The 12,871-nt window shown below is 40.1% G+C and overlaps 1 protein-coding gene across 2 annotated transcripts in view; it reads right to left on the reverse strand.

The window, feature by feature from the left end:
- Nucleotides 1-12,871, reverse strand: part of prkcz (protein kinase C, zeta) — a 381,379-nt gene that overhangs the window by 120,037 nt on the left and 248,471 nt on the right. For both annotated transcript variants that reach the window (XM_051931388.1, XM_051931389.1), the window contains exon 9: nucleotides 8,830-8,949. In XM_051931388.1, the coding sequence (XP_051787348.1) occupies nucleotides 8,830-8,949 (120 nt within the window). The remainder of the gene's footprint in view (nucleotides 1-8,829; nucleotides 8,950-12,871) is intronic.

Here is a 12,871-nt window from a genome sequence, read left to right on the forward strand (position 1 = left end):
TGACAGAGGTGATCAGGCCTCACAAGGAACAGTTGTCAAACTTGACACATTGGCCCAAGGGCATCCAGCGGGCCGGTAGCAGCGGCCGGAGCGGTAGAAGTCTGGGGGAAGAGAGACAGGAGAATGAGAGACCTCAGGATGGACGTCGCTTGGTCTTTTAAATGTTCGTAGCCCCGTGCGAAGAGCATGACGTGCGGCAAGTCGGCAGCTGATCCCAAAAAGAGGAGCTGTAATAGTGAGTTTGTTTCCCATTGAAAAACGGTTTAAGAGGGGTTTTCTGAAGGGCCGCCGCATCCATTTGATTTTGTAACATCCGGTGTAAATTTGGGCTACTTGTAAAAGTTAGCACTTTTTAAATTTTTTTTTTTTAATTATTCAGTTTTATTCCGTCAGTGATGTTCACATGGTACAATGAACTTGCCTCTCCCACTCTGAGTTGGTGGCATTTATCTCCATTCTTTTCACAAGAGCAGTGATGACCACAGTTGGTACGGTGGTTGATGCCTGCTCAGAACTATTTTTTGTACCGGCAATCAAAGATATGATGTCTTGTGACCAATATCAGATTATCATGTAGCCTTTGCGCTATGACAGCAAAGACATCTGTGCAGAATGTGTGAAAAACGACAGATTTGCTGCAATTTTGGACATCTGACAATGCTTTGTTGAGAACTGTGTTTTGAGCTACAACCCAGGGCAAAGACTTTCCAAGTCTGTGGTCATAAGGCTTATGGAGCCGTTTCTGGACAAAGGCAGAACCGTAACAACAGACAGCTTCTTCACAGTGCTTTCACTGGCTAATAGATTGCTGCACTGCACAACTCTGCTTGGCACCATAAGTAAAATGGGACCTCCAGCTAAAGTTACTTCAGTACGTGAACAACCCTCCACGCTACTGTTTAGATCTGGCAGTGCCATGCTGACAGTGTATGCGCGTAAAAAGAGGAAGTCTGTCTGCATTTTCGGTACTGTCAGTTCCATCATGGCTGCCACGCTTTCCCATTGTCCATTTGATGTGTCTTCTGAACACGTCCTCAGAAATTAACGTAATGCGTGCGCAAGTTGCAGTACCAGCAAAAAGTCAAGGTGCGCAGTGTAATAAAAGTCGGAATGTGACGTTAGAGTCTCTCTTTACTATCTATATGTGACAGAAAGCCGCTTTGAGGATCCTACGGGATTGATGTGCATGCTTTGATGTTTGATGAATGATTCGATGTGGTGAAGAAAAATGCCAACATACAAATGCATCAGTGGTTGTTTTCTATTCAAGTGTCACATATTCCCCATAAAGGTCTCATATAATATCTTCTGTTCTGGTTTTTTTTTTGCACCTTCACAAAGCATCAGAATGTAAGGCAGCATATTTGAGCCACAGAGGAAAAAAAATTAAGGACATGTTGAAAAGGTGTATTTTAATCTCAAAATGTCCACTTTAATCTCGTAGTTTATCATTAAAGTAGACCTTCGTAACCGTCATCTTAAAACTGACTCAGTTGACAATCGCTACGTGCTTCTAGGGTTTCCTCCTGACCTGACAGCAGCAATTGCCACACAGAACACGTTACATTTATGATATTCCAGCACATTTAGAATCCTTAGATTTATACTTGATATCAGTTTCATGATGAAATGCAATAAAGTATGTATGTTTAATTTTACAGGTAAGTCGTTAACTTCATTTATATAATGAATAGTGACAATAATTACACATGTTGTGGCAGCACGGTCTGCCTCGCAGGTAGTCACACCCCTTGTGTTCCCTGTCTAGAGTTTGCATGTTTTCCTGGTGGGTTTCCACAGTGTGCTCTGGTTTCCTTCCTAAGACATGAAGGTTTGGGGATTTGGTGACGCTAAAATGACGCAAGTGTATGTGTGTGCTTGTGTTCACCTTGCAATGAGCTGATGGTCTGTCCAAGGATTGTTTGTCTTGCGCCCAATGCTTGCCGGAATGGGCGCATCCCTGGATTCATGGATTTAATCATTAAACATTCTTTTCAGAGATATTGCGACAAGGTGTCCTCGGAATTTAATGGGTGTTTCAGGCAACTCACAACACAGTGAAGCTGAACCTGTTTTCGCCCTGCCACCTGGTGGAATCTTCCAGATTCATGTAAAATACGCGTGCAAGTAACACAGAGTACAGAAAAAATCAAAAAAAAAAAAAACATGTTCAAATGGCATTGCGTTTTCAAACAGTGATGTTTTCATGTATGAATGTGTGCATGCATGCGCGAGACAGACAGGCACAGATTTGATCTCATTCAAGTGAGTACTGGAATATAAAATAAACACTTTCGCAAAGGTATAATAACAAAACAAGTGTACTTTTATTCAAGAATAAAACCAAATAACAAAAAATCCAAGTGACAAGAAGATACCAAGAAGACGTGATTCACCAGTGTTTGTGTGTCTGCTTATATCCCTTCAGCGATATCTTTTACAGGTAGCAAAACTTTACAAACTTTACAATCAAAGGCTTTTTCTTTTTTGGTGCATACACTGTCAGCACGGCACTGCCAGATCCAAACACTAGCGTGGCAAATTGCACGGATACTAAAGTGACTTTAGCTGAAGGTGGAAGTCCCATTTTAGTTATGGTGCCAAGGAGAGTTGTGTTGTGGAGCAGCAGTCTATTAGCCAGCGAAAGCACTGTGAAGAAGATGTCTGTTACGGTTCTGCCTTTGTCCAGAAACGTCTCTATAAGCTTTATGACCACAGAATCGGAAAGACTTTGTCCTTGGTTGTAACTCAAAACAAAGTTCTCAACAAAACAATGCCAGATGTCCAAAATTACAGCAAATCTGTCGTTTTTCACACATTTTCACAGGTGTCTTTGTTGTCAAAGTGCAAATGCCACATGATAATCTGATAGCGGTCATGGAACATTGTATCTTTGATTGCCAGTATAACAAATAGTTCTGATCAGGCATCAACCACAGCAGCAACTGTGGACATCACTGCTCTTGTGAAAAGAATGGAGATAAATGCCATCAATTCAGAGTGGGAGAGGCAACTTCGTTGTACCATGTGAATGTCACTGACAGACATAGCAGGCTGCTTGCTGCTTGGGCTAATCGACACATTTGCAAAACAAAAGATACTGATGAAGAGAGATGCAAAAGAATTTAAGGTGGCCCAAGATTACATGTTTTTTCATAGGCTTCAGGGATTCTAGTGTTAATACCTAATAAATATCTGCTTTTGACATCATAAATCTTTTCAATTCAAGTTTACTTTTTTGAAAATAAGACACAGGTGTATAAGAACAGCCCCTTCACCAATACTGGATGCAACCACTTTTAGTTCTAAAGGTAGTTAGATATCTGGTACTCAAAACATACTTTCTCCACATAAAATTTGCACTCAAGTCATATTTTTCCTATGCAATGCTGGTTCACCTTTTGAATCACATACAGATACAATAGTTTGACCATAGAACATTATAACCCAGAAGGCAACACACCTTGCAAGACTATCTCTGGAGCAAAGCTACCCTTCAATCCCCCTAACGATCAGGTCCCCAACTATCACTACCTCTCTTTTTCTGGGAACTGGTTTTGAGGTGGCCTTTTGGGGCTCCTCACACCTGCATATCACTTTAGAAACTTCAGAGACACCATCCAGCTCTGCAAGGACCTGAAAATGGTTTGACACTTCCAATTCTGGGGTTGATACCCCGGGAGAGTGTGCACCCTTCACCTTGCGACCATGACTCAGCTACCCTCTACCTGTCTGGTCTGGAATCTCCTTTCGTGCCACCTTAGTTGTGCACGCCATCTTTCTAAAGGACACCAGAGCCAGGTTTGCCAATTTACTACTACAACACAGGCCAGCCAAATCATCATCCAGTTCAGCGACCCTGTGGTCAAGGTGCTGGATCAGCTGACCTCTCCTGCAGATATAGCCCTCATAGAAGACTGCAAGCCATCCCCTAGAAAGTACCACATCTAACAGGACTTGCATTGCACTGGCCTCATCATAAAATTTGAGTTAGGATTACTAAAACTGCCTTAACTTTTCTTTTTTTATTAAAAATAAATGATTTAACTTAAATGGTAAAACCAAATAAATTAAGTGAAATAAACTAAAGAACTGCTACAGTTACAGCGCATCACTTTTTCCACATTTTGTTATGTTACAGCCTCAGCGTGAAAAAAGTTTACTTGAGGTTTTTGCAAATTTATTAAAACTAAAAAAACTGAGAAATCACATGTACATAAGTATTCACAGCCTTTGCTCAATACTTTGTCGATGCACCTTTGGCAGCAATTACAGCCTCAAGTCTTGTTGAATATGATGCCACAAGCTTAGCACACCTATCCTTGGCCAGTTTCGCCTATTCCTCTTTGCAGCACCTCTCAAGCTCCATCAGGTTGGATGGGAAGCGTTGGTGCACAGCCATTTTAAGATCTCTCCAGAGATGTTCAATCGGATTCAAGTCTGGGATCTGGCTGGGCCACTCAAGGACATTCACAGAGTTGTCCTGAAGCCACTCCTTTGATATCTTGGCTGTGTGCTTAGGGTCGTTGTCCTGCTGAAAGATTAACTGTCGCCCCAGTCTGAGGTCAAGAGCGCTCTGGAGCAGGTTTTCATCCAGGATGTCTCTGTACATTGCTGCAGTCATCTTTCCCTTTATCCTGACTAGTCTCCCAGTCCCTGCCGCTAAAAAACATCCCCACAGCATGATGCTACCACCACCATGCTTCACTGTAGGGATGGTATTGGCCTGGTGATGAGCGGTGCCTGGTTTCCTCCAAACGTGACACCTGGCATTCACACCAAAGACTTCAATCTTTGTCTCATCAGACCAGAGAATTTTCTTTCTCATGGTCTGAGAGTCCTTCAGGTGCCTTATGGCAAACTCCAGGCGGGCTGCCATGTGCCTTTTACTAAGGAGTGGCTTCCGTCTGGCCACTCTACCATACAGGCCTGATTGGTGGATTGCTGCAGAGATGGTTGTCCTTCTGGAAGGTTCTCCTCTCTCCACAGAGGACCTCTGGAGCTCCGACAGACTGACCATTGGGTTCTTGGTCACCTCCCTGACTAAGGCCCTTCTCCCCTGATTGCTCAGTTTAGATGGCCGGCCAGCTCTAGGAAGAGTCCTGGTGGTTTCGAACTTCTTCCACTTACGGATGATGGAGGCCACTGTGCTCATTGGGACCTTCAAAGCAGCAGAAATTTTTCTGTAACCTTCCCCAGAATTGTGCCTCGAGGTCTCAGAGGTCTACAGACAATTCCTTTGACTTCATGCTTGGTTTGTGCTCTGACATGAACTGTCAACTGTGGGACCTTATATAGACAGGTGTGTGCCTTTCCAATCATGTCCAATCAACTGAATTTACCACAGGTGGACTCCAATTAAGCTGCAGAAACATCTCAAGGATGATCAGGGGAAATAAGATGCACCTGAGCTCAATTTTGAGCTTCATGGCAAAGGCTGTGAATACTTAAGTACATGTGCTTTCTCAATTTTTTTATTTTTAATAAATTTGCAAAATCCTCAAGTAAACTTTTTTCACGTTGTCATTATGGGGTGTTGTGTGTAGAATTCTGAGGAAAGAAATGAATTTAATCCATTCTGGAATAAGGCTGTAACATAACAAAATGTGGAAAAAGTGATGTGCTGTGAATACTTTCCGGATGCACTGTATTTTACACCTTCTGTAGACACATATCCATCCATATTCCAACCCGCTATATTCTAACAACAGGGTCACGGGGGTCTGCTGGAGCCAATCCCAGCCAACACAGGGCGCAAGGCAGGAAACAAACCCCGGGCAGGGCACCAGCCCACCGTAGGATACAACCACCATTATTTCGAAATCAAAGTGACAGGCACATCTTTGTCCAGTAAGGTAACTGAAATCCTCAGTCTATCAGCTTTCAAAAGAGCCAACACATGTTACTCTGGAGCAAATCAATCCCTTTATGCAAAAAACATTAGCCTTTCTGAGCACCCTTGCCGCCAGTGAATTTAGTTACTACTTGAACCCTTATATGCTGTGTGAAAACTTGGAAAGCTAGTATGCGACTCATCTACCTACACCTCTTAAGGCTGACTTTTAGTTAGAAAACTTCTTTCTCGGTGAGAAGAAAATTGAAAAAAAAAATGAATTTGGTTATTTTATGCTTATGGGCAGCAAGGTAGTGCAGTAGTTAGTGATGCTATTTCAAAAATACAGAATTTGGATTCAAAGCCGACACCAGTAATGGGTTGTGTATAAATATTCTTGTGTGTCTTCTTACATTTCACTTCGATTGCTCTAGTGATCTTCCCACATCTGCCAAGACATTCAGGTTATGGTAAATAGAGATTCCAATTGAGCTTGAGTGCAGGTGTGTGTGTTTTGGGGGAATCCTGCAATTGACTGGAACTCTACCCGGGGCTATTTTCTGCCTTTTGCTCAGGGCTGCTGGGTAGGTTCCACCACCTGTGATTCTGAGTTGGATTAAGCAGGCTTATCAATGTGTATTTTATTTAGGTTTACCTGCTCTTCATTCTAATTAAGTTATTCTAAATTGGAATTATGATTCTAATTGCATTCAAGAGATGATTTTGCATTTTCTTTCTATCTTAGCAATTGCATGGTTATATTTATTTATGAACAATTGTTTTTCTGCTATTTTAATAAAAATAGTACTATTTGAAAGCTGCTTTTATTATTTTTAATTTTAAAAACGTGCATTTTTTAAAAATTAAAAAAATAAGTTGTCACTTCTGTTTTTCCAGTAGTTTGTACATATTCAGTAGATATCTGAAAATCTTTCTAATGCTCTGTTTCCTCCACTACAACCTATCACTGGTAAACTAAAAATATATTGAGACTTTGAATTGTCTAACAGTATGTGTAAACAAAGGGTATCTCCTCCTTTCAGAAAGTGGAAGACTGAGAAGGAATAGGTTAAGCAACCATATTGAATATGGTTCAGTAAAGTGCATGCCAATGTTCAGTGTTTCTAAACTGTTTTTCTAAAGAACACTGCAGTTTTTGTAATGGGTGTCATTTGTAACTGTTATTTAACCTGTTTAAATAATAAATGAAAACATTTTGTGTAAAAATATCATGCATTTAATATTTTTCTTTTCATTCATTTTTTTAGGGAAAACTAATACATAAACACATTGACTGTATTGTATTGGTGCAATAAGCATTGGCAATTAGCCATTATTGCTGCCCACATATCAATACCGTTATCGCTTTAAAAAGTCCATATCTTCTGAGCACTAATTAAAATCCACAGAAAATCTTTAGAATCCTAAGTTTTGTATTACAGCCAGGATTCCTACCCGGGTGGTGTTCAGACTTTTCTCTTTTTTTATTCATTGTTGATGTATGTTAGTTACTTTTCATTATTTGCTGTATTACCCATTAATGTGTTATGTTCTTTATGTTTTGTGGGTGGTTCCCCAAAAGGTGGGGCCACCTACCCATCACCACAAGGAACTGCCTTCAAGCAGAAGCAGCCCATAATATTGTGACTATTAACTATTTTTTTTTGGATTCTTTCTTGGGACTTTGTTTGCTTGGATTGCTTTATGTTTCAGGCAACCCCTTTTTGCCCTTTTCTGCTCCACTGAGCTTGCTTTTTGTTCAGACCATTCTTGTGACAAATATTTTTATTTATAAAGATTCTATTTGCCTCATTGTGTTACTAGTTGGGGTTTTTGATGGTGTTTTCCCCTGTAGTGGGCATTTTTGGAATTATTTGGTACTCTAGAGTACATAACACTAAAGAGCAGATCTGGGGGAAGGAAAAAAGCTAAAAAAGAAAGCTAAGCAATTAAATGTCCTAAAAAAAAAAAAAAAAAAAAAAAAAAAAAAAAAAGAGGAACACACAAAGAATAACATTTTTAAAGCCGCTTAATCTAATATAAGATTGTGGGAGTGGAGCCTATCCAGAAACAATACACATTTTTTGCTTTGCATCCTCCCCCACCATATGGGGAACAGCAAAAGCATTAGATTCGTCATAAATTTCGATCTTCAGTCTTTGATAGATCTCAACGTTTTAGGGTCCCCTGATACCGAAAACATCAATATCTCGATGATGGGTATGTGTCTGTGTGTCACAGTTTCTTGAGGATGGTCTGGAGCTAAAACTGCTCAACAGAAAATTCCAAACACAAAACTTAAGCCTGTTATAAGATGATGATGTGCTGATTAGTTTTTGAGCTAAATCATGACAGAGAAAGAGGCACTCCAGTGAAACCCACAAATACTGATATTCTGCAATTCATTATGAATTCTTCTTGTCAATTGCTATTGTAATGACGTACTTTATTATCAGAAAGATCAGCATCAGAGCAGTACATTATTACTAAAATGTTATAGAATAGTTCAGGTTCCTAGGGCTCAAAGCCTAATGACGACCACGTTTGAATTTTTTTTTTTCTTTTTCAAAATGACAGAATAAGAACAAATAACAATAATACAGATGCACAGCACAATACAAAGGAGCAAAGGGGTGAAGCACTACTGTCAGACTTTTGGAAAGTGCTACTTGGTGACAAAATATCTGGAAAAACAAGTGTCATTGGCCAACACGTGTATAAAAGAAAATAAACCAATTAGTCACAATCCTATAAAACGTGATACAATAGAGTATAATAAAAAGAAAATCTGTTTTAATAATTCTCTGTGGAATGTTGTCATATGACAAAAATGTATTTATTATAATAGCTATTTAATGTCACAGTTAAGTCAGGTGAGAACCCGTTGAATGTGTTTAAGCATGACAAATAACCAATCAAAAGCAAAAAAGCACAAACTTTATTCCAGAAGGTTTGCTGTGGTGAGATTGTTAACAAACACACAGCTTACAACTAACCTTGAAAGAGATATTCTTCTGTGTTCATGTCGGGATTGTCTGTTATGATGTCAAATGGTGATCTTCCAGCCATCATCTCAAACATCAAAACCCCCAGGGCCCACCAGTCAACACTGAAATCTGTAAATTAGTAGTGATTAATAAGGGAATAAAGGTAAACAATAAACAAAACGTGATAAATAGTAATTCAAAAACCCAGTTAAATGAATAAAAAAGATGGTTTCATTATGTAATAAAAATATTCAGAATAAAACAGAATAGAAACAATGGTGTTTCTGTGTTTCTCAGTCCTCTGGGCATATTGTATGAAGGAATTTTATTTTATGTTTATATGTCTATTACTATTTTACATATGTTTGGAATTATCTTACTTCCATGGAAAATAATTTTTAATGAATAATGAAACAATAACTCTATACATGTGACAATACAACTAACATATTACACAATAATACAAATTATGTTTCTCAAAAAATGTTTTTTTAAATAATAAGCTGTAATATTTGCTTAAATTCAATACTGTATGACAATGATCTTTTAAAACCATGTGAAGAAAATCTTAAAATGTAATGTCATGTTTCTATCTCATTATGAACTGTTCACATAGAATGAAACATTGTTTCTCCAACAGCAGTAATTCTACTCTCATAGATAATTTAAATTTGCAAAATGGTGGTACAATGGTTAACATTGTAGCCTAACATCACCAGCATCTTTGGTTTAAATAACAGCCCAGGTATTCTCTGTGTAGAGTCTGCAAATTCTTGCTATGTCCGCATGGGTCTTTCTCTTCCATTCCAAAGCCACATCTGTTAGGCTAATTGGTAACTCTAAACTGGCCTAGTTAAACTGAGTGAACCCTGTGATAGACTGGTGACATGCAAGTTGTAAGGATTGGCTTTAGCCCCTGCACTTGATTAACTGTGTTAGATAACAGACAATAAATAGTTAAGATAGTTGAAAAGCAGGCTAAGGTTATTCTCCCACATTTTTGACACAATATATTTAACAAAATACTTCCCTTTTATGTCTGTTTCAGATTTCTTCCATGGTAAACAAAAACATCTCTCACAAATACACTGTATTTAGATTGATTTATTATAGCTATATCTAGTTATTCTCTTTTGCATGGTTAAAAGTTAAATAAAATATTTTTCTAAGACCAAAACCATAGTACAAAATTCACAGAATTTCTTGTCAATTAGAATTTAAATACTTAAGTTTAATTAATAGCTTTTCCAACATAAGCATGGTAGAACAATGCACTTTGCCACAATAACATCACCACGATTGAACCAGCCCAGCTAAAGAGTCCCAATCTTCGTGGCAGCTCATGATTGGAGTTTTATCTTAAAGTGGGCCCACTGGTACTATTAATATGGCACTATTGCGGTTACTTAGTACACAAGGTTTATAGTGAAGTGAAATAAAACAGATGTAGTTTAATCTAATGAGAATTTATTTCTTTTGTACATATTAATGAAAGTATTCTTTTTTTTTCTTTTTAGCAAACTGGTTTCAGTAATATAAATATCTGTAAATAGTCTGGACAGAATTGCGTTATAATTATGTTTGTTAATAATAAATAATAGTAATGCTAACAATAGCAAATTGTAGTGTAACAAGGTAATTGTAATATTATTAAAGGCCTTAAAAAAAGTCAGCACTAGTATTACTAACCATTATATTTATTTATTTTGTGTCTATGTCCCCTTACGCTTTCAGAATTAACTTTCTGGTATCCCTTACCATGGCTGCCACTAGTGTTCCTACGTGAGTCTTTGTTTGTAATAGCAGTGTTCCTCTTAAAAAAAAGGTTTCTTTCTTTAATTGATGTACTGGTTGATTGCATTGTTTTAATAGACCCAACATTGCCTGCAGTGTTGACATTGTGGAAAAATACAAAAGAGCTTGATCAATCTGGTGTGCGTGACAAGGGCCATGCAAACTCTGCTTGCCCATGGCGTAAGTGCTACTTCTTGTTTTTAAGGTTACTACACAAAAAACCACAAGGGTGGACTCATCAAAAACTAAGGGACCAACAAATGTACTCAACCCTTGGGTTTGGTAATGCTGATTCAGGCTAATATTTTGAAATACTTGTGTAACTAAAGTCATAAGACAAAAACCCTATAAATATTTGGAAAACCGACCCCTCGGGGCAGACGAAGGGCAGGTGTCCTAGCTACTGTGCTTCTCTGTCATTTAACCTTTGCCTGATGTGTATCAATAAAAGATTTTTACTAACTTTAATTATATCTCTTTGTCTTCAGTCACGAGAAACGACACCATAGAAAAAGTGTCCACAACATATAAGTATTCATAGGTTAAATAACACAAAGGTTAATTCAAAAAGTTTTTGGAGTATCGGGCTTGGTGCTTATAGACTTTGGTAAAAGGTGGCGGCTTATAGTCTTGATCTTCCCTTGTTCCTTTTTTCTTTTTGCATGCTCAGTTACTCTATTTTATCTCTGTTGGAGGCAACGTCGCTTGGTGCAGACTATATGTAGGCTGTAACCTATTAGTTGTTCCCTGAAGGCCAATTTGTAATATTCTGAAATTTCTTTTAATTTCAGTTTTTGGTAACCTAAACTTTAAATGTAAATGTCTGCCAGTTTCCTGCGGATCTGTTTGAGGTCACTCGTTGCATTCCAGCTGGTTAAATTTGAAGAAAAACAGAGGTGTTGTAAAACTTTCTCTTGGTTTATCTAATTTATCCAGCTTGAACCCTGTGCCACAGTTCCGCCGCGAGACCTCCTGCGAACTGACCGTCAAGGCCTCTGCCGAGGCGATCCAGGTCACCAAGGCATATGGACTGAGCGGCGCCGTGATGTCCAGGGTCAAGTCTGCCGAGATGGTCAGGGAGCAGGCCAGGAGACATGTGCGGGCAGCAGGTGGTGACCCCAGCGAGCTCCAGTTTGGACAGTACCGGGGTCAAACTTTTAAATGGTCGCTGACCCATGACCTCGGCTATGTTGTCATGGTGTTGGCAACCCACCAGAGGGAGCACGAAGATGGCCAGGTGTCGGATAGCCCGCTGGCAAGCAATAAGAAAGCCCTGGAGTCCTACGCCTGGCTCTTTCCCAACGTGAAGACGGCCATCCATCGTCGACGGGAGCGAGACGGGTCGGCCAGTACCCTGGACAAGGGCAAGAGGCTCGTCGGCTTTGGCCAACACGGACACCTGATGTTTTAGGCCCTTTACGATGCAGAAGATGGGGAGGCCAAGAGGTGAGAGACTTTTGGGTGGGGTCTGAGGGAAAGGGCGCAGCAAGGTAGTGGGACCCTACTTCCATTTGTTCACCTGTTACCATTCCCTCTTTAGTACCCCAATGCAGTTACATCATATAGCTCTGGCGCCAGAACACCAAAGTCGGGACCAAGATGCATGCGCTCCATCTGTATGTGCGGCGGAGAGACGAGGCGAAGGCGGCAGCAACCTCCTCCCTTCCCAAAACCAACACTGTTGCCCCCACCACCTCTTTCTCTGCAGCAGCCTCCGTCGTCGAGATTCCCGATGACATGCTGCTGTCGGCCAGCATGGAGTTGGAGGATGGTAAATGACCGCTACCCATGGAAACTGGTGGTGGCTCCTTCACTTTTTCTGTTTAACCTGTTATTTGTTTGAATTTGTAAACAACCTTCCCCAGCATCTACCTCCCAATATGCAACCAGTGGAAGGCCCGTACCATCCCAGTGCTCCCAACCAACAGCTGATCCAGGAAAGCAGCCTTCGCAAACGCTGTCTGTAGCCAGGAGAGTGATGAGTTAAAAGGATGTGTTTCTTTGAATTGCATTGCCAGGAAAGGAACAGGCCCTGTCTGATTCTTTTTGTTTCTTTTTCTCTTGCTCATGCTGTCTCTCTCTCTCTCTCTCTCTCACACACACACACACAGCTACTTTTGCCCGAAGGCTGGAGGACTTCACTACCTAAGGAACAGCATGTGTGGGTAAGTCGGGTCCTTTTCACCACGGGCAAGAATGGAAAGCCTGCGCTGACCCCCAACCTTCGCCTTTGGTGGCATCCTCCCGGCCCCCACAA

The sequence above is a fragment of the Erpetoichthys calabaricus genome, chromosome 8, assembly GCF_900747795.2.
Source record: "Erpetoichthys calabaricus chromosome 8, fErpCal1.3, whole genome shotgun sequence".
In the NCBI taxonomy this organism is placed as follows: domain Eukaryota; kingdom Metazoa; phylum Chordata; class Cladistia; order Polypteriformes; family Polypteridae; genus Erpetoichthys; species Erpetoichthys calabaricus.